The sequence below is a fragment of the Falco peregrinus genome, chromosome 4 (genome assembly GCF_023634155.1).
Source record: "Falco peregrinus isolate bFalPer1 chromosome 4, bFalPer1.pri, whole genome shotgun sequence".
In the NCBI taxonomy this organism is placed as follows: domain Eukaryota; kingdom Metazoa; phylum Chordata; class Aves; order Falconiformes; family Falconidae; genus Falco; species Falco peregrinus.
The window spans coordinates 98,177,252-98,197,879 of NC_073724.1; the positions used below are offsets into that span (position 1 = coordinate 98,177,252).

Here is a 20,628-nt window from a genome sequence, read left to right on the forward strand (position 1 = left end):
GTGGCAGATGTTCATGTTCAAAAATAAGCTTCGTTAAAACCAAAAAATAATAGTAAAATATCTTCCATTTAATGCCTACACGACATTCACGCTATGAGACGGGAGTTCTACTCTTACAGCAGCTATGTATCCTGCTGAACTTTGTAGTTTAATATTTAAAACAAGACGTTAAGAATAAAAGAGTACTGATCATTAAATTAGAATTGAAGTGGAGCAGAAGCTGATACATTATCTGACACTTGGCTTCTGTAGTGCCTGTCACAAAGTAATGGCTCCCTTAAACTGTACATTAATCATCAACAAGAAGTCCTGAAGTGTCTGTTTCAGTCCAGGAACTTCTTATTACCAAACAGCTTTTGTACCATTGGAATGCACAAAGAAATGCATTTAACAAGGAATTCCTTCACATCTAAATGAGGTTAGTTTACACCTTCTCCCCCCGAGTTTAGTTTATTGTAATTGCACACCCTCTACTTGAAAAAAGTGCATGGGGCAACTCGGCAGGTAAATGTACAGTTAAGTATATTTCAAGTTATCTATATTCAGTACATATTTTCAAGCATATAATAAAATAGCTTTAGAAAAGCAAAAGGTCCCTTCTATTTCAGCAAGTGATCACTATTTGTCAGTGGGGTGTGTTACTAAAATGATCACAGGCAAAAGCTATACAACTAAAAGGTAAATCTAGCACGTGGTAATTCTTTTACTCACAAATTCACAGCCTGTGTGATCTGCAAAACAGAGAGTTAAACAAGGGGAATACATTTTATATTCAGTCTTCCTGGTGGTGAATGGTCTGCTGCTTCCAGAACATAAATGAAAATTTGGGTTCAGAAATTTTATGTTGCCTTTCTGCAGCCTGTGGGCTTGCTTTTGTGCCAGATAGCTTCTCTGTCACTGTGGACAGTAAGGTCTTCTCAGACCCACAGCTGTACATTGACTGAAGTTCCCTTCCCTAACAGAACCGGTACCTGTGCCTACATTGAAGTGTCACTGCACTGAGTTTATGTAGCCCTTTAAATTTCTCAGTTTCTTATGTAGCTCTTTAAATTTTGTCTTGGTACCAACTGCATTTTCTTTACCCAAGAAAGATTTCCTAGGTAATCTTTCTGGTTCTTTGTGCTGTCCGTATTACTGACCTTTCAAGTCTTCATTTGCACCCTGTATTGTACTGTGTGATGCTTCAGCCATTTATTTCTTGGGTTTACCTGACCCAGCCCCTAAGCCATGAAGTCCCATCCTTGCACTGGCAGTGCTGGCAGCTTCTCCTTCCCGTTCCCCCACTATGCCCTGCTCCCAAACAATGCTATCTTCTCTTTACCTTCCCAGAAGCAGTGGAAAAAATTCAAACAAAATATATGAAGCCCCATCCTTATGCTCTCTTTTGTGTTTTTTTTCCTTGCCTATCTTAATAAAATTGAGACTCTGATCTTTGAGAGAGAATTTTAATTTTCAGTATGTCTTTGTAGTGACTAATACAATAGGGTAATGTGTTTTCTAGTGTGTGCTGTGACAATATGCGTTTCAAACTAAAACATGATCTAATCAAGATAACTAAGCAGTATAGTGGTGGCATGCTTAAGAATTAGTGCTTAAACTATTTCTAGTTTCCTTGCTTGTGAGTGATCAGTAAGTAGTCACTTTTGGGGTGCTTTTTAGCAAGATATGTGATGAGAATCCCCATTAAAACAATCGTTAACAAAAAAACAACAACAACCAAAAAAAAAGGGTAAGGGGAAAAATGTTCAATCTCAGGTCTTTGAAAAAATAGACAAACTTTTTAGAAGCTGGATGTGATTGAAAATCAGGAAAAATATATTTTAGGTAGAACTTGCAGTGATGGAGAAAATGAGTTTATAATCATGCTGATTTTTGTTTTTCATGTGTTTGCCTTTATTGCTTACATAAAAGCTTAATGTGTCCAAACTTCAGTAGTTTCAAAATCTTGTAACTATGACTATACTGTTGTTAATGAGCTAGTAATAGTGTTTAATTCAAACTGTAGGAAGAGTTACCGTGAGATTGTGAGTAAGAGTTCAATAATGAAATCAAATTGCTATTCCTTTTTTTTAATTGATAGGAGTGGAGTTACCATATTGGCTTAAACCATAATACAGTTTCCTGTTTCACTGGTAAATATATCCCAATGCCTCAGTTGATGTTAACTCTAAATAAATTTCTTCCTGATTTCTTTATGTAGTAAAGGGTTTGATTTTATACCATTGTTGATAGGGACATTGTATTTATATTAATAACTGAATTTCCTTGATAATCAATATGAATAAATTACATATGATGTGAAAAACATTTCTTCTGATCAGTTTTGATTTTCCACACTTTGGATGTTTCTCTGTATTTTTTTCTTGTGTTACAAGGTAGCAACCACAGAAATGTCTGAGCTGCCCTCTCTAGAGCAGTTGTAATTTTTTTTATGTCCACATATAATGCTCTTGATTTTAAACTTCCTAATTTATCTTTGTAGGATCTTTTTAGTGTTTATCACTGTTCACATTTGAGCCCTTTCCAGTTCTTTATTATCCTTTTGGAGAAGGGATGACCTGTACGTCATGTGGAGGTTTTTCTGTTAAGGTCACAGTATTGATTTTTATAATCTATTATACCGGCTTTCTTCTAATTCTCCTCCATTGTTTTAGAAGCCTGATTTTAAAAAAATTTTTATTATTATTATTATTATAGCAGCATATTGAGCAGATATTTTCACTAAACTGCTGAAGTGGTCCTGAGGCCAAAGCATCTTCTGTTCTTTCCCGTTACGACATAACTGGTCTAATGAAAAATTTCCATTAAACAGAGGCAGTTGTACCACCTCCGTTGTACCTGACACTGGCATTCAGCTGCCCCAGTGATCCAGTGCATGGAACTACACCATTAAAAAAGCAATCCTAGTCCTACCAGTAAAAGGTTGATTTTTCTCTTGGTTTGCTCCCTGAGCAGACTTACCAGTGATGGCTGCTGTTGCAAGGAGAATAGAGGGGCACATGGCAAAGGAAGGAGGAGGGTATGCAGTGATCTGTGTCAGATCAGTTTAACTGGCATAAAACTATGCAGAGTTGTAAAGGAGTGTGAAGATTGGTGTAAATGCAGGATGGATGAAAATGTATGTGTAAGCATAAGGTGAAAGAGCAAAACAAAGGGTTAAAGAAATGGCCTGTACTGATAATGAAAGACACTTTTTCCAGGACACCATTCCCAGCAGTGTCTGTGTGCTACAGCACAGATGACTTGCTAGTGGAAGACCTTGCATCCTAACAACAAGAGGATGGCGACAAGGGTGTAGTATATCACAAACATTGTTCTTTTTTCCTGTTAGCCAAACAGGAGAAGAGGCTGCAGGCATATATTTCAGACCTATATTCCAAACAAGGAAAAATGGACAATGGACAGCAATGTGGCCTAAGATTTATGGAAGACGAGGTAAGCAAGATCCTGAGGCAAAGGACTGTCTTGTCACAGTTGATGATTTCTGAAAGATATCCTAAAAGATCTGCTAAAAACCCTAGGGTTTTATTGCTAATTAAGAACAACTCCTGAAATGGGGTGAGGACATCAGTTAATAGCTCATGGCCCTTGTCCTCTGTTTTACATGGAAGTTATCCTGGCCAGGCCATTTGGACAGGTAAGTCTCGGTGCTTGTAAGTGAGCATACGAGTGTGAGCATTTTAAATCTATGGGAGAATAAATGTCAGTGGGTAACGTCAACTTATCTGGAGATTCTGTAGGTAACTGTTACCTTCCCCTTGCCTAACACATTGAGTTATATTACACTAAGTTCCCTACAGTTCTGCCTTTAATTTGAAACTTCATAAAACACAGACTGTTTTCTCTTGCATTTATTTTAGTGTGTGTTTGTGATTTGTCATCATTTATACTTGGCGTTTTTGGGGTCCGCATTGTGCCATGACTCCAAGTAAGCTGAATAACTGCAGATTTTATGCCGTGGTACTCCCCCCACTTTCTGGGTGACTAACAACTGTACCACAACATAGGGCCAAATCCATTCTTTTGAGACACTTTGCAGTTAACTCTTTGCCATTAATGGCATTTATTATAATGAAAACAATTATTTAATCCAGTATTTCGCCTTGTTTATTCTCATCAGGTTTTAATCTATGACTGTCTGCATCTTTGTTTGTTTGTTTGCTTGAGGAGGATTTGTTTTCTTACTTCAGGCTTTGAAAGAACTTCTTTTCTGTTATCCAGATGAATAGATCCAGAGCAAGAACTAGATCATCATCAGTAGTAGTTGTTCTATTCTGTTTCTTTTGTACGTGATGCCTAGTATGACTTTGGCTTATTGTTTGTACTAGAATTAGATTTCCAAATTTGTGTGAGACTCCTTTTTAATTCAAGTAACTTCTTGAAGGTCATTGTTTCTTCATAATGTTTTATTATCTTTTTCCCAGCAATAAGCATGTTTTTGGGGACTCGGAGATTTTCTTAGCATGTAAGATATATCTAGGAGTTTTGCTTCCTTATTTTGGGCTTTAGAGACCTTCTTCAAGTTACTGAAGTCTCCTAAATACACCCTAAATACAGGGTATATTTAAAGTTCAGTAAGTTTAACAGGGAGAAGTGTGCATTGTGGGGCATGAACTCTTTGCCTATATGAAGGGATTCCTTATATTTCTAAGTTTTACCAGTCTTACATTTTACCTTTTTCTCATTGATTGTTTCAGAAAATAGCTGATGACATCTGTCACACACATGACAAGGGCTTCCACAGTTTGTTTCTCCCACCCTGCTTCCTCTGCCAAAAATTCTGTATGCATCTTGGATCCACATATACCTTTCCATCACTCTTATTCTCCCTTCTCTTTCACTGTGTTGAATTGTCTTGAGGATTTGCCCATCATTGGTACTGGGGAGAAAACAAGCTGGTGCCAGCCATGAATGCATTCCAGCTCTTTGTTTTAGGATTAGGGATTTTAGAAAATACAAAGTAGAATCATAGCTGTGCATCTTCTACCTGGCATGTGTGCATAGTTCTATGAAAATTACATTATCAGGTACTGTTTAATAAAATGCTGCATGGCATTGTAAGACTGTTTTTTTTTATTACTGTAAAGTAGTGCTGTTTAGACGTTGAAGTTCCTGTGATGCTAGGCACCACACAAACAGGCTGAAAAGATTATCTGCAGTCCTAAATGTTTGCAATGTAAATAGTTGAAAAGAGTTGAATATACACAGATGAGAAGGGAAATACTTAGGAGTTGAGGGAGAACATTCATATTTCAGGCATCCAACTCATGTACCTAAATCAGAAGACTGATCTCCCTAGGCCATTTCCACACCTTACCCAGAGACTCCTTCAGAGGACAGTTTGGAATATTTTAGGCATTCCTTCATCAAAATTGTTCTCAACAGGAGCCTCTTTCCATTTACCGCATAGGAGGATTCATGTCCTACATCCCACACTTGCCTACTTCAGTTACTTAAAAGTAGGTGGTGTGTATATACCTTCTTATCACACATTTTGCTCATAGGGGCTGTAGGGGCACCTTGGTAAGCTGAATTTCAGAGAAAGCTTTGAAGAACAGCAATGCGAAGTATGTTTTCAGATATTTAAGGGAATTTCCCTAAAGTGTAAGGTGTAAAACAGGAAAAGGCATGAGGTGTTTGTTTGAAAATATAACGTGGGTGAGAGAAGAGCTGAATGACGCTAAATGATGGGTGGGAGATAGGAAGGGAAGAGATGCAAGAAGTGCCTCTGACTTTTTTTTTTTAAAAATAATTCTTTTTTTTTCCCCAGGAAAAAGTGGGGGTTTTGAAAGTGTTTTAGCCAAACAGAAAATAATAAACAAATCAGACAGTATGATCTAACGGTCTTTTCAGCTTTATGTTTCATGAAAATTGGCCTAGCTTCAAATGCCAGCAAACCACAGCTGTCTTCCTGATGATGATTAAGGAACAATAGGTGTGGTGGTGATAAGCAAGGACGAATGGGCCTTGAAAGTGAAGACAAGTAACAGATCTTCCAGGAGAAGTCAGGGAGAGCTGTAGAGACAGCGATGGGTTCTCTGATCAGCTAGCAAAAGGGTATTTGCAGCAGTGTTCTGAATGAATGCGAGTGAGATCAGGCTGTGTTTCTCAAATGCAGAGAGAAAAACATTGCTGAATCAAAGTGTGATGATGAGGGTAACCTGATGGAATGCTTCAGCTGATTGAAAGAATTAATACATCTTGGAAATGTTGTACTGAAAGTATCTGCAAATTACGAATACGAATCTTATGGTTTGTAGTAAATTTGGGATCTCAGGTGATGCTAGAATTATCTGTCTGAGCAATAGGCAGGATGACTGTGTAGCTGTGCAGTGTTGTGTATGTCACCAGCAATTAAGTCATTCATATGAAAACCTTAAAGATCTGTCCTCAAATACAATTGTATTGTTTATTATTTGGAGTTCTTTGCTCCTATGATTGCTTCCCAGGTAATATTTCTTAGAATATTTCCCTACCTGCCACTAAGGACGGGATGTTAATTGTTGAGTTTGATTTGTAATGTCGCAGTGGGGTGCCTAGCATGAAAAGGTGTGTGTTGCATTTGCAGGGAAAGCACCGAGCGTTTTATTTGGTTTATGGTATTAATGAACACCAGGTACGGTAATTTCTTTACAATTAAATTATGAAGTCAAGTCCCTAATAACTATACTCCATAGTACTTCAGTAATATAATTAATTGGTTCAGTTCCTCATTCTGATCCTGCCTGATGATGTAAGAATCCTCCCCAAGAGGAGGAAGCTTTCAGTTTGCTTGAGGCTTTTATAGCCAAGTCCTGTACCAGCCACAGCCATCCTTTCCTTCCCCCTTCAGCATGTCCCAGAGCTCACAGGCTGAGAAGAGGGACTGCAGAAAGGGCAGAGGATATCTGCTCTTAGCTAATTTTCCACTGGCGTATAGTCGTGTGGGCATGGTAGCAAACAGGTGAGAATTAGAATTGTTTCTAGGCCTTTCTCACTTAAACCAGAGATGAAGCAACTTTAGTATCAGGGAGGCATAACCCGAAGTAAAACAAACAGCTTTTTATCTGCTTTCTTGTTATTTTTACAACAGATACATTTCCACCAGGGTTGGAAATATAAACGGTTCATGCATTTTTGCAAAAGCAAGAAGAAAGATTGTCTTAGGTGTCTAGTAGTTAGATGTCCAGATTAAAATAATGAAATATGTAGTATGCTCAGGGAATAGAAATTAAAAAATTGCCTATCCTCAGAAATGTGACTCTTTGGAAAGGAATTTGATATTAATAGCACTTCAGTAGTTTCAGGTTTTTCAGAGAAAGAGCAGTGATAGCCAGGTAAGGCAGTAAATGACCTTTTGCTTGCTAAAAAGTGTGAATTTGTAAATTCCTGAGTAAACACACTTCATGGCATGCCAGACATCTGTGGGCCAAAGGTGACATGTGTCTGTGGGATCCCGGCAGCTGGATGCTCACAGCTGGTGGGGAGAGATGAAGCGGGAGGTCAGGCATCCCTCTGCTCCCCACTCGCCCTGCGGCTGGGACCTCCGCCTGCACACGGCGAGGCAGGACCTGCTGAGGTGTTCTTCCTTCCTTCTGCCCCAACATGCTTACTGAACAACAGCCAGATATTAGTATGTAACCCTCTTGAGATAAACCGACCAAAATATGACACTATATTCTAAATGTGGTGTTACAGGTTCTTTATTATGTACCAGTTTCTGGCATGCATGTGGTATACAAGTGGGAATTCAACAGTAAAGTGGAGATAAAGATTTTGGTACCTATCCTGACCTAACACCAACACTAAGAAGATGAAACCATTACTTTCTCCCACAGATTTTGGAAATCATACCTGCCTTGCATGTCCATGAATTTCCTCATATATAAGTAATCTGAGTAAAGTCAGTGTCTCGTCTCTGCCAAAAGGGTATCTTAATGTCCGAAGTGCATATTGAATAGAAAATTTTGTATATAGAATTTTTTCTTGCCTAGAAATAATAGCAATTTGAGTCTTTTTACCTCTCAGTCAGTGCTATTGACAAATCAACATCTCTTTCAATGAATTTCAGGTGTTCGTGTCCTCGCGTATCTTGGAATAATTTTTAAACTTATTTTATTTTATATGAAGGATCTTGCTGCATCTTAAGCCGTCAAGTAGGGGATATAAAAGTAATCAGAGACGGTTGATTCTCCTGAACATTTTTTTGGACAGAAAGTGTGTTTTTATTGATTTGTCTGATTATTTGCTGATCTCTGAAGACCTAAGTGTACTATAGTAAAGGAAAGAATGGTATCATACTCCTGGACAACCTGATAGTATTTTTGGTCTGGCTAGCTCAAAGAGGTAGTACTGGTGAAGGTGCAAGGTGCAGTGACGTTTACAGGCCTGGTGAATTGGCCATTACATGCTCCTGAGCTGACAGATAGCCACAGGAAGGTCATAGGTAGAGAGAAAGCATGGACTCCTTCCTGGGGTGGATGATTAACGCTGCTGCTGAAGTTCAGATGACATGATATTCCATGGTGTAGCCTGTGGTTCTGTGTGCTTGTTCCACCCTAAACCTGATATTCCTGTAGTGTCTTCACTGCTGCTGTCACACATCCCTGTTGTATTAAAGCCTATATTTCAGTTGGCAAACCTCCTTATAAAGCTGACATTTTTTTGAGACAGTCTATTTTCTCATTGGCAATTGTATATGGTACTAGGTGCATGCTACTGTGGGGTTTTATTAGTATGGCAGGGAGAAACATCTACATAAAAAGTTACTTTATCTGACACGCTGCCAAGCTAGAACTTCTCACAACCTTCAGATAGGCATAACAGTGAAAGGTTTTTTTATAGAAATAATATTACTTTCTGTCAGTTTTACAGTGTTTTAAAATGTGGTAAGATTATCTCATTTTAGTTTTGCCACCATGTTACTAAGAGGCTAAAAATCTACACATCTAGATGAAGATCAAAACATCACCTTTATTGATTTTTCAGACCACAATCTTTTGTTTAAAATAATAAAACAAATTATATATACATAAGAAAGAGTGGCAGCATGCAGGAGGTGAGCAAACCCACTGCAGGTACTCGTATTTGCCTGAAGGGGAATATGGCATGATCAATTAATGCTGTATAAAGCTCTTGATGTCAGATACCACTTTAGCCTTTCCTGTAGCTGCAGCGTTTTTGGTAAAAATGTAAATCTTGTAATGGTCTAGATACTCAGATTATTTTTCTGAGTTTTATTTTTCACTAGTCTGGTGTCTTTTTAGAGGTGTGCGTTGTGTTACCTGATTTCACCCTTCTTCTGTTTGCGTATTTAGGCCCTAATCCTGCCACTGGATTTGTCCAAATGGATCTCGATAGCCATAACCATGGGGCCTGACTGAGTTCATGGGACTCTGGATGACTGCAAGTTCCTACTCTGAAGATCTGATTGTAGGCCTGAACCTAAATTTCTGTTTTATTCCCCTGTCTATTTGCTTCTAATTCATGAAAATTATCCTGCCAAACAATACTGTATTTGAATCTCATGCGCATCTACTTCAGTAGCATTAGGACACCATGTGCTTGCAGCGTTGTCAGGCATCATCAAAATACTTCTGTTGTCAGGTGCCAAAAACTCACGATTGATGTGATTATTGTGTAATATTTTTACATTCAATGGCTTCCTACCTAAAATGGACATCATCACCTGTGTTTTCAGTCATTGTGGTATCTGTTTAACTCAGATTTTGAAGTCAGAATAACTGTTGGAGCTCTATTCAAGACATTTTAAAATATGCTGATAGACTTTTTTTTTTTAATTTTGCAATGTGCAAAATTTTGCAATAGTAGCCTGCTATTACTGAAATCTTTCAATATGATGATACTCTGTGATGTAGACCAATAAAATAAGTAGGAAAAGGCATTAACTTTTACTAGCTCTTCTGTTGCTTTTCTATTTCTGTGGCTGTGGTTATATGACATACTATATAGCTGAGAGTGAGGATATTTTTATTTTTGTGAACCAGAGAGTATCTTTTGTTTACACTGAGTGCTGTTCCCTGTTCTATTCCATATGACCATGCTGCAGTTTCACTGAGTAATAAAGTTAAATAGCTCTGATAGAAGCTGGAAAGGACTTTGCAAAATTGCATTGAAAATAGAGTTTGAGAGGAAGAATGGATATGTCCCTTCCTGTGCATGCTAGTATTTATACTGTGTAGACTTTTTAAAGCAAGTATATAGCAATATAGGATAATTAACGGATGAAAAGATCCAAAACTTTCTCTGTATATAGAGAATCAGAAATACCTTTTTTTTCCCCTTTGTAGGCATATTACAATGATATCTAAGAGCTTCACAGTATTTGGTGAATTTTTGCTTATTCCCAAAACAACAGAAAGGCACCGCTGTCCTGTTTGACAAGGAGAAAACCAAGCCACTCAGTCAGTCAGTAGGAAAGTTGATGATATTAATTGGGTTCTCCTGCCTTTTAAACTCATGCCTCCAGCTCCATTTCCCCCTCAAAAGCCAAAGCTTCCATTATAATCAGCTGCTTTGCATTTCTGCATAAAAGGCCCAAGGTGTTTCAGTTTGGACTCCCAGAAAATGAGGAAGACAAGGTTGGTGGCCACCTGCCAAGGTACTTGGTCTGACTGGCTCCTCATTCACAGAAGCCGATGGCGAAGGCAGAGGCAGAACTGAGTGTTCCTGTGTGGCGTTCAACTGCCTTAACCACATGCCCATTGCTCTCTTCCTGTAGTTGTCTGTCTTGTTCTCTGCACAACTTCTAGAGCAAACACATATACCAACCTATAAATAATCTAATTCGATACAGAACCCTGATTCACTTCCTGAGCAGCGTGTGTCCTGCACACACAGGGCGGCCACAATCCTCTGGAAAAATTCAGCAGAGTGGATGAGGGCAAATATTAAGGCTATTAAGTATTTAAACTTTGCAATGAAATTGTGTTCTTTTAATGTAGCTTATTATAGCTGTAGCTTGAAGTATTTTTAATAAGAAACAAGAAAAGATGAATGCTTTTAAAACTGGTTGTAACCGTTTCCCTGTCTAGCATGTGAACGTGAATATTCAGCTCGGTGAAATACAGAACATCAGCTGGTAGGAGGCTGGCCACCTCGAGGGAGGAAGGGAAGAAGACTGGGTAGTAAATGCACAGGTAATACCCTTAAAATACAGTTTGCTTTTGAGTCTCAGGGACTATTTCGGGAGAGTTTACCCTAGCTTTTGTTTTCTCTTCAGCATTCCCAGCTCAAGAAATTAGATCCTCTGAGTTTCTTGTGCAATAGATGTTTGGAGTGTATGGTGTGTTGCTATAGTCTGCTAATAGGTGTAAATAAAGGAACGGAAAACAAAGGTGGGATTTTCTCTTATCTGTCTTCTTCCATTAGTCAGGAAGAGGAGGCAGTCCTCAAGTCTTCATGTTTTCTCCCAGATGAATTTCAGGGGCGATCAATACAATCCTTGAGCTCAAAACAGGTAGCAAAACCTTTTATAATAGAAAATGTTGTACTCCACTTGTCCCTTTAATCTTCTTCCTGGTCAAACTGTAGTAGCCTGTTGTGTTTGTAAGCTACCAAGAATGGTGTGGAGATTCCAGTGCCAGAGCAGTGGTGTTGGGAATCACAAGCTTACCTCTTTATGTTTTATGTTAGACTTGATTTTGAGGTTTTTTTCCGGATAAATCTTGCCAGACCATAGCCCAGCTCTCAGTTTTTATTAATGTTCTACCTTATCCATGGGTGACACCTGATATTCGGTGGCCAGACTAGTCATTTGCTATGACGAAAACAAAGCAGCCTTATGCTTTGCTTTTGCATGTTTTCCTCTGGGTTTTGCAGTCTTTTCCCACAAGGAAGGCAGCAAATTCAGATGGCCTGTAAACAGCGCTGGAGATGATACTAAGATATACAGGTAGTTAGGAAAATTTTGGTCAAACCATTCACTGAAATTCATAAAAATCAAAACACTTGTCAGTGGAACTCATGTACTTTTGCATTTTGCTGTGAAGAAAACAATAAAACACTGCTTTTAACACTTGTTTTTTAAATAAGGATCAGTTTTTGAATTTTCACAGCTATAGGGAAATTGTGGGAGCAGGAAGTGTCTTGATAGGGTAGAATCATCTTAAGCTAGTATCTCAACTCAGCACTTTGTATCGTGAAACCATGGCCTGAAACTGCTGCCTGTCATATCATCATCGATTTATTATGTTACTTCATCTTACACATTATTTGTAGTTGTTTGGTTGGGATTGTTTGCTGGGCTTAGTTTGTGCTTTTTGGGTTGGCTGGTTGGGGGTTTTTTTGCTAGCACTTAATGTGAGTGAGCCCTGATCCATGACTTGGCTTCCAGGTACTAGGGTAATACAAGTAGTAATCATGTGTGCTGCTAAAAATGTTCTACCTTATTTCCATTTGCATTTGTTTACCTACAGCTTCTAGTTATTGATTCTGGTTACGCCTTTCTCTGATGGATAAAAGAGCTCTTTAGGACTCACTGTTTTCTCCCCAGGAAGGTGCTTTTACCCTGTAATCAAGTTACTGCGCCTTTTTTGTTGTTGTTTTTGTTTGGTTTTTGTTAAAGCCAAACTGAGTGAGCTTTTTGCGGTTCTCATTATTTCTTTTCACCTTCTTGGATGAGTTTTGGGGCTCTTTTCTATCCTTTCTCTAATTTTTCTATTAAAAGAGAGACAAAACTATTTTGCTAGTCACATATACAGCAGTGAAATTGCTTCACTAGTTACCCCTGTGTTAGTATGGTCAGAATTTGATGTTTTTGCAAGGTCAGATAAAACAAACAATTACTTTATATAACTTCAGCACATCTGAGTGTGTAATTATTAGAGGACAGAAAAGGATGGACCATTTTAAAAACATTTAAATGCTTCATAAACTTCAAAAGGGCTATCAAATCATCCAGAATGGGTGTGCAGGAGGGATTGCAGAAGTGTTTGCATTGAGGTTTTTAAGGAGATAGAAGTGAAATAAAAGTAATAATCTTAATTGTAAAGCCACAATAATACAGAAAACCTTAAGTGCTGTGGATAACATGGTAATATGTACTTTCCAAAATTTTGTAGCATTGAATGCAAAATCTTTGTTTGTAACAGACTAGGCAGGCCACTGAAAATAGAGACTGTGAATGGGCGTGCACATATGCATCCCTTACATCCATTTAATCCCATAAGTAGCCACTTGCTTATGTTCTGCTGTAATAAAAGAAATAACATAGTATTAAGAATTTCTTTTGTTACAAAAGCTGTCACCATGAAGTCATGTGTGAGTTCCAACAATCAAAATCCATAGCTTGAAAGAGGGTCTTGGAATTTTTACTGCTTTAGTATTTCTTAACAAAGGAGTGGCTGTTCGTTTTGATTTTGATCTGTACTTTAGGACAAGGTTGAGTTAAATTTACCCTAAGGAGACTAACCAGATGCCTGGTCAAAGCATCTCAGACTACCCAGTGACTTTTATGCATATCATGCATATCAGCATCTGAATTGAATCTGCATCCACAGATCCGCACTTCTTCCTTATGGAAACAATCAGATTTTCAGTAAATTGAACTACAGGCTGTTTAAAGTCTCAGTGCTGCAGATCAGTTTAATGCAAGTTTGTCTAACATTGTCTCTTACACAAATTTGATGTCACCAGGTTGACTTTCTGTCCAAACTGTCTTGCTTTTTAACTTTGAAAGGAGTACTCCTTTCTGTTTTGGCAGCATTCCCTCAGTGAAACTTGGGGCATATTCAATAAGGAGCGTAATTTGTTTCAGCAAAATTAAAGTTCATGGAAACATGGTAAATGAGGAAAAAAAGGAGAATTAAAATAATGTAAAAGACTTTAAATCCTCTAAAACTCCTGAAAAAGGAGTAAAGGCAAATAAGGACAGAACAGAAAGCCAAATGGCCTCTGGCTAAGAAAGTACTAGTCTAAATAGGTTTAGACTACAAGTGTGTGTTAATGAAAAAGTTAATACTAAGATTTTGGTAGCAGTGGGTGACTTGGGCTAGAAGATGTCCCCCTGCGATGATGAGCTCACAGAGCCCTTTTCAAAGTGACTATCTGAGAGAAGTGGGCATTCCCTTGGATGCCTTTTGTTGTCACAGGTTTAGTTTATATAAAGTTTGTAATTTCTTACATCCTAGGTTGCCTCAGTTTCTTCTCCTGAGTCTCCCAAGTCCTGGAATAGAACACTTAAATAAAGGGAGAAGATGGCACTGGGAAAGAAGATGGTAGAAGAAACAGGATGATTATCATAGCAGCTGGAGACAGTCTCCGTAAGAATACTAGCATGACTTCATTTCTCTGAACAGTCATTTAAGAGGTGATCCTCCTTCCTGAACCAGTAATAAATTGGGACGGCTGCATATAATGGTAGGTGTTTGATCAATGCAGCATCCACTGGAGTGTAACATATACTGGATAACTATTCTGGCGGTGGGGAGAGTGGAGGGGTGGCTGGCAAATTATCTTCCCATGAAATAATACTACTGATAAGTATTTGTTGAGCAGGTTCAGCTGCCACAGTGCATTTTCCAGCTTCTCTTTGTACAGGAGTATGGGGGAAAGAAGAGAGAAAGGGGACAGAAAGGAGAGAGGTGAGGAAAGGATAACAGTTTTTTAAGACTTCCTATGCTTTTCCAGGATATGTTCTTTGCCCTCCTTAAGTGATTCACTCTGATAACTTGTAGTACTTGTAATCTTCCTTGAGCACTGTATCTCATTGGGAAGTGCTGAATATGTGGACGATTCCCTGAATGAATGAGAAACACTGAATGAGAAACGCTCCATTGTCTACCCTTGCATTGTTAGGAATGAGATGAACACTACTCAGGGACAACCATACACACTTGGCTGTATTCAGTGGAAGGGAGAGACTGTCAAACTATGCAAGTTCCTTTCTGAAGCTATGAGCTAATGTTTATTTCCTCCAGCAGTTCCTGTAACTGCTTGCTTGCAGTGTAGACATCACAGTAGATCCTGTGTAGTTTCCAGATAGTGGTATGTGCTGCATCCCTTATTTCTTTGGACGTCAGCATCACATGAATTCATATTATTTTCCTGTTCTGTGGAGATAATACTGCTAGGATTTCTAATATCGGGGACTGTGTTGGTGTTAGTTGTCTTCTACATATTCAGAAGCAGATGGCTTAGCCTGTGTTGCAGATATGGATAGAGTCCTGTATAAAGCGTTAGAGTACAGATCTGAGTGATATTTGTATATTGTGCATTTTCAGAAAACTTGTAGGTAAGAGAGTAGTAGCTCTGTTCCAGCATTATACCTGGCTCAAGGAATCTTTCCAATCTAACTTGAGGCATTGAGGGCTATCTAAAGGAGTCCTGAATGTGAGGGAGCATATCTTGTTGAGTCTTTTGGGCTGGATAAAATAGGAAGGAAGGGAATCTGAGATATTTTTCATCACCTTAGGCCTGGCCGGATTCTGCCTGTTCAGATGTAGAAGTCTAATAGTGGCGTCAGCATCAGAAGCTTACCTGCTACTACAGTGGTCTGAGGGAGGCTGTGTTTAGAGAAGAGTGTCTGTGAAGGTGGACAGTAGCATTTTTGGTTTATTAGAAGCAGGTGATATCTCTTATCTTGGTGGTAGACTTGAGTGTACAATCACATAAATGGTCTGGAGATTTTGGGGAGGGACTGAATATTTGATGCAATGTTTCCAGACAGTTGAAGAGGTAAGTGGATGTTGCACTGCATGTTGTGCTCTCAGCAAATCAAACATCTCAACAGGTCAATAATTTCAGAAATAGTGCAGTTCTAGAAAAACATTCCTTGAACTCCTTTTTTCTGTTGAAGCTGAACACAGTTCCTATCTGTCTGTAACTCAGCATTGAGAGCTTCACAGAGACATTTAAAGAAGTTATGTAGGAATAGGATGCTAAAGGAATCACATGTCATAACAGTAAATAATTTCCATCACTGTCACCATGAAATGGTTACTTTCTATACACATTTTCACTGTAAAAAAATGTTCATGGCATACTGATCATCAGAAGAAAAGTCAATACTGATGTATCTTCAGCAGGTTTGCCCAATTCATGAGCTGAACAGTGTAGGTATACACTTTTGCTATGGAAATATGTTTTCTTGGAAGCTTTACTATTTATCTGTTAATTCCTCAAAAGCCTATACAAATGTAATGTTGACCATTCTATGTTGAAGTGCTTTGTAAGTACTGACCCTGATTTAAGAATGTATCAGCTCTAGAAACAATGGAATTGTCTGCAGGGCTCACATGTCAACAAAAATCAGCTGGTTCACACATGAAGCCTGGTGAGGAAATTACCGCAGCAGCATGGGTGCCATCCCTGCTCCCTGACTGCCTCTCCCAGACCACTTCCTTCAGTCAGCTGAGGTTACTTTGCGTGGCTGCTACTTGTCCGCAGTCACTGCTTACTCGCCCATGTAGACTAGCCAGCCACTCATCCACTCATCCATGCTGAAAGGACAAATGGCTGTCTGATATCTTGTTCTCTAGATAATTCTCACTAATAGAAGAGAGCCAACAATATATGCAGATTACTTGATGCAATCTGAGCAAATCCAGCCAGAAAGGTGAAGCGGAGCACATTCCATGCATTGTTACTATTTGCAGACATGCTAAGTCTCATTTCTTTGTGAATGGGGTCTTTCTCCTTCGGAAATTATTTTAAGGAGCTATTTGGCAGATTCCAAATAAGACACCGGAGAAAAATATTGGTTGTAAGTCTGCATCTAATAAGCAACCGAGAATTGTGTTCATCTGGGCTGCATACAGGCTGGCACTGCAGCCTCGGCACTGCCCGAAAAGGGCAAATACGGCCAGTGCTTTTTCCAAAGGTGCTGCGAGCAGCCTACCCGCTGGATGGCTGAAAGTGTTCAAAAGCAACAGTGACAACCTAAATCACCAGCAGCTCCGTCATATGTACATGTGCCTCGGTGCCTTGTCTCTGCAAACGTTTTGCTCTTGTTTTAAGCTGAAAATGTAACATTTTCGGTGAGAAAGGCTTTCAGGTCTTGTTAAAAAATACCTTAATAGTAGCTTTGGATTTGACTAACAAGCTAGGTTTATTTGTGCCATTTTCACTGTAATATTACCTTAATTTTGACTAGAAGAAACAATGATCTCATTCCTTGGGAGGGAGGACAGAGTGACAAAATCTGGAGGTCTAGTGACGACACTGAATCTCTTCATTGTCAAAGTGAGCTATGAAATCATCTGCCTTACAGCCAAAACCACTGGGGAGTAAGTAGCGTCCTTCACAGAAAGCAAAATTTACAAGGGAATGTGATGGCATGGAACAGCAACCTTCTTGTCCCAGGGGAAGTGTGCTGCCCTGCATCCCATCTCCTGCATCTCCTGGAATTGATGCAAGTTCCTTTTCTCATCTCCGTCAGCAACCACACCACTCAAGTGGGCGCAGACTTCCCAAGGCGTGGCTCTTTATATGCTGTGACTTCCTTGAAAATTCTGCTGGAGGAGTCTCAACCAAGGTGTTTCACAAAGTTGTTTTGAGAGCTGGGGAGAATGAGATCCCCGCTCTGCCTTCTCCCTCTTGACCAGGCTTCACCACTGACCAGGTGGGCTGTACTTGGGATTCTCCATACTTGTTTGTCTTTGCTAGAAGTCTTCAGCTGTGAGCTAGACGGGCTGATCTGAAGTGACATAATTATTTTAAATAGCGAAATTAAAACTCTGTTTTCATAATTCAGTTAGAATTTTTCAGTTCCTGCTCAGCAATACATTGTCTAGAAGAACAGTTCTGTCTTTGGAGAGGCCTTTCTCTGTTATCTCTAAAGAAAATGGAAAACAAAAGGATGCTTTAAAAAAAGGTTAAGAATATACAGCTGGTGTTTCCATCCAAGTTCAGCTTGCCTTGCATGGAAAAGAAGTTGAACCAAACAGCTCCTTACAAACATTTCCACTAGTTTTCAAATAAGTAGCTACAAAGGATATAGTAAAAATTGATATATTTGAAAACATCTATCTAACAGAAACCATAGTTTTACTCATGCTTTGCAATAAGACATCCAATCTGTGTGACTTTTCCCAAAGTATACTCCAGTTTGCAAAACAACAAAATTACTAAATAGGGATTTTGAAACTCTCAGCGCAGCTACATACTTTTTTTTTTTTTTTCTGGACCAGTCATGTTGGGCTGTTATGACCCGACTATTCTGTAGGCAAAGCCTCTGTGCATGAAGTCAAAGGTGGCTCATGTTATCCAAGTGATCTCAGTGACTGCACCTGTCATGTGGAGTGTAATTTAAAACAGATTTGGACTTCAATAGGGTTTGCAGAAGAAAGCATGTTTGTAAAGTATCAGAAGGGATGTGGCACAGCATGAACAAGAGAAGAAACATACACTGCTTCTGTAAAAAATGCTACTGTCTGCAGCCAATGAGTAAATTCTTTTTATTTCTGTCATCGGGGACTGCAAAAAAAACCTTGCTGGGATATGGAAACCTGTACAGGCCTTAGCATGTAACTTAGCAAAGATGAAGAAAAACCTTTACTGGAATATGTCATGTAATCAGAACCTTCTCAGTGCTCGCCTTTTACTAAATTGTTGGGTCTAGACAACAGCTGGGAATAAATGCCTGCCTTTTCCTTCCTTTCAGGTCTGGTTTTCACAGAAGAAACTTTAAAGAAATTCAGAATGTGCAAAGCTATGAGCTCCTGCACACTAGGCCACATAAATGCTTGTGCTTTTTACAGTTTTCCTCTGCTCCATATTCTGTGGAAAGGTTTAAAATTTAAGGCACAAACCAGCCAAAAAGAGACTTTGCTTGAGACAGAAACATTAGTGTTCCTTACTATTCCTGTGTTTTCACATGATTTCAGGTAGCAGAACCGCTGTCTTCATGTCTCTATCGGGACTACTTCACAAATGAGGCAATTTTAGCATTAGGGTCATTGACTTCCCTAAAGCACCCCACCTTGCCGAACAATTGATAATTGCGTTAGAAGATTTGGAATTTGTTTGCTGACTCACCAGCAATGTCTTGAAAGAAGCACCAGCTTGAGGAAGCAAAATGTTAGGAGGCAGCAGTCATAACCAAGCCGCAGCAACTGGCTCGGGCATTGGATCCAGAACAGAAATTACCAGATTCTGGATTAATTAAGGGTATCAGATGAATACTAATACAAATACTCTGTCAGCAGATGTGTAGAAATGCGTATGACTTGTGGGGCCTGTTCCTCAGCTGTGAGGGACCTGGTTAACTTGGGAAGACTTTGAGGAGAGATTGATGTTTTCTTGTATGGGAGAATTGCCAGAGGACAAGGGTAGAAAGTGTGAACAACACTCAGAAGAAGCCCTGGTATAATACTTCTTGAATAATAAAGTTGCCCTGCTGTATGTTCAGATGCTTACTGGGAGGTGGTTTACATCTTGTGACGCTAAACAGATCTCAGCTTAATATATGTACTGACAGCTTCCTAAACAGGAACCTATTACATCCTATATAAAACCTATATATTTGTTCTGTGGGACTTAATGGTACTATGCACACGAGAGTATTGAAAGTAAGCTAGTGAGGAGGGAAAAAAATGCAATTTTTTTTCACATCGTTCAATATGACATAAATGTCAATGTGACACTGAGACCAGCCATTGATGTGTGGCACTGTGGGTTGAGACGTAAGTGTAGAGTGTTGCTGCACACCATCCAGTGCGGTAACACCTCTAACAGATCAGCACCCATGGCCTCTGCTATGAGGCTTGCTCATTTCAGATTGACTTTGTTTCTAACAGTGTCTTATAAATGTTTTAGAAATACCACCCCACTTAAAGAAGGAAGAACGAGCACAAAGATTTGTCCAAGGGTCACCAAAAAGTAAGTCTGTGGCAAAGCCAATCTTTTGCAGCCTCTTCTGTGGCTTAATCCCCAGAGACAAACCAAGCAGAGCGGCTGCTTGGGTGCATCTCCACAGGATTATACTGTGACTCTTCTGCTGATACAATTAAAGATTCAACCCACCTAACATGGATGCAAGCAAGCAGAGAACTGAGCCATCCCAGCATATAAGTGTCTGCGGTGAGCTAGTACTAGTATAATTATATTGGTTTCTTTATAATCACATTTGTATCTAAAGAAAGAGGAAGGTATTTTATTGAACTTAGGCCTGTCTGCACTGGAAATTGGTACAATTGTGACTTGAAGATGTGGGTCTGACTTTTTTTTTAGTTCTTGGTATTTGTACAGTTTTCCATTTGCATAGGCCTAAAGTTAATAGACTAGTATTGTCTTAAGTTTCTCTCTTACTAAGAACTGGGCAAGTAGCGTTGGGCTAAATGAAGAGGTACACAGTATTATTATTCTTGGATTTAGGGGCTAGTTTTGCTTGGGACCTTAAACACAACTCCCTAGGATTCACTTTTCACTGTAGTTAATTCCTGCTACTGAAAGCTATTAGCCACGGTCCCAGTAAAGAGAACAGAGGCACTTTATCAATTATTGTCAGATGGAAATACTTTAAATTTTATTGTTAGTCACAAATGTTCACATGTAAATAGCTGATTTTGACAGCCTACCTAATTATCACGTTTTCGTAAAATCTTCTCCTATCCATGAAGTTTTGGAAAGGTTTCTGGTCTGGCACGTGAGGATTTGTCCTGTTCTCACATTTAGGTGGCCGACAAGGCT

At 39.1% G+C, this 20,628-nt stretch overlaps 1 protein-coding gene across 6 annotated transcripts in view; it reads left to right on the top strand.

Moving 5' to 3' along the window:
• LOC114010661 (skin secretory protein xP2-like) overlaps window positions 1-14,123 on the top strand; it is a 40,402-nt gene extending 26,279 nt beyond the window's left edge. For 3 of the 6 annotated variants that reach the window (XR_008747000.1, XR_008747001.1, XM_055802780.1), the window contains one exon: window positions 9,297-10,312. Coding sequence is in view for 4 of the 6 variants with exons in the window: in XM_055802780.1 (XP_055658755.1) it covers window positions 9,297-9,358 (62 nt within the window). In the remaining 2 variants the exon portion in view is untranslated. Of the gene's footprint in view, window positions 1-3,331; window positions 3,436-9,296; window positions 10,313-11,033 lie in introns of those variants that run through there. The other 3 variants (XM_055802778.1, XM_055802779.1, XM_055802777.1) reach the window with 3 other exon arrangements.
• The last annotated feature ends 6,505 nt before the right edge of the window (window positions 14,124-20,628 follow it).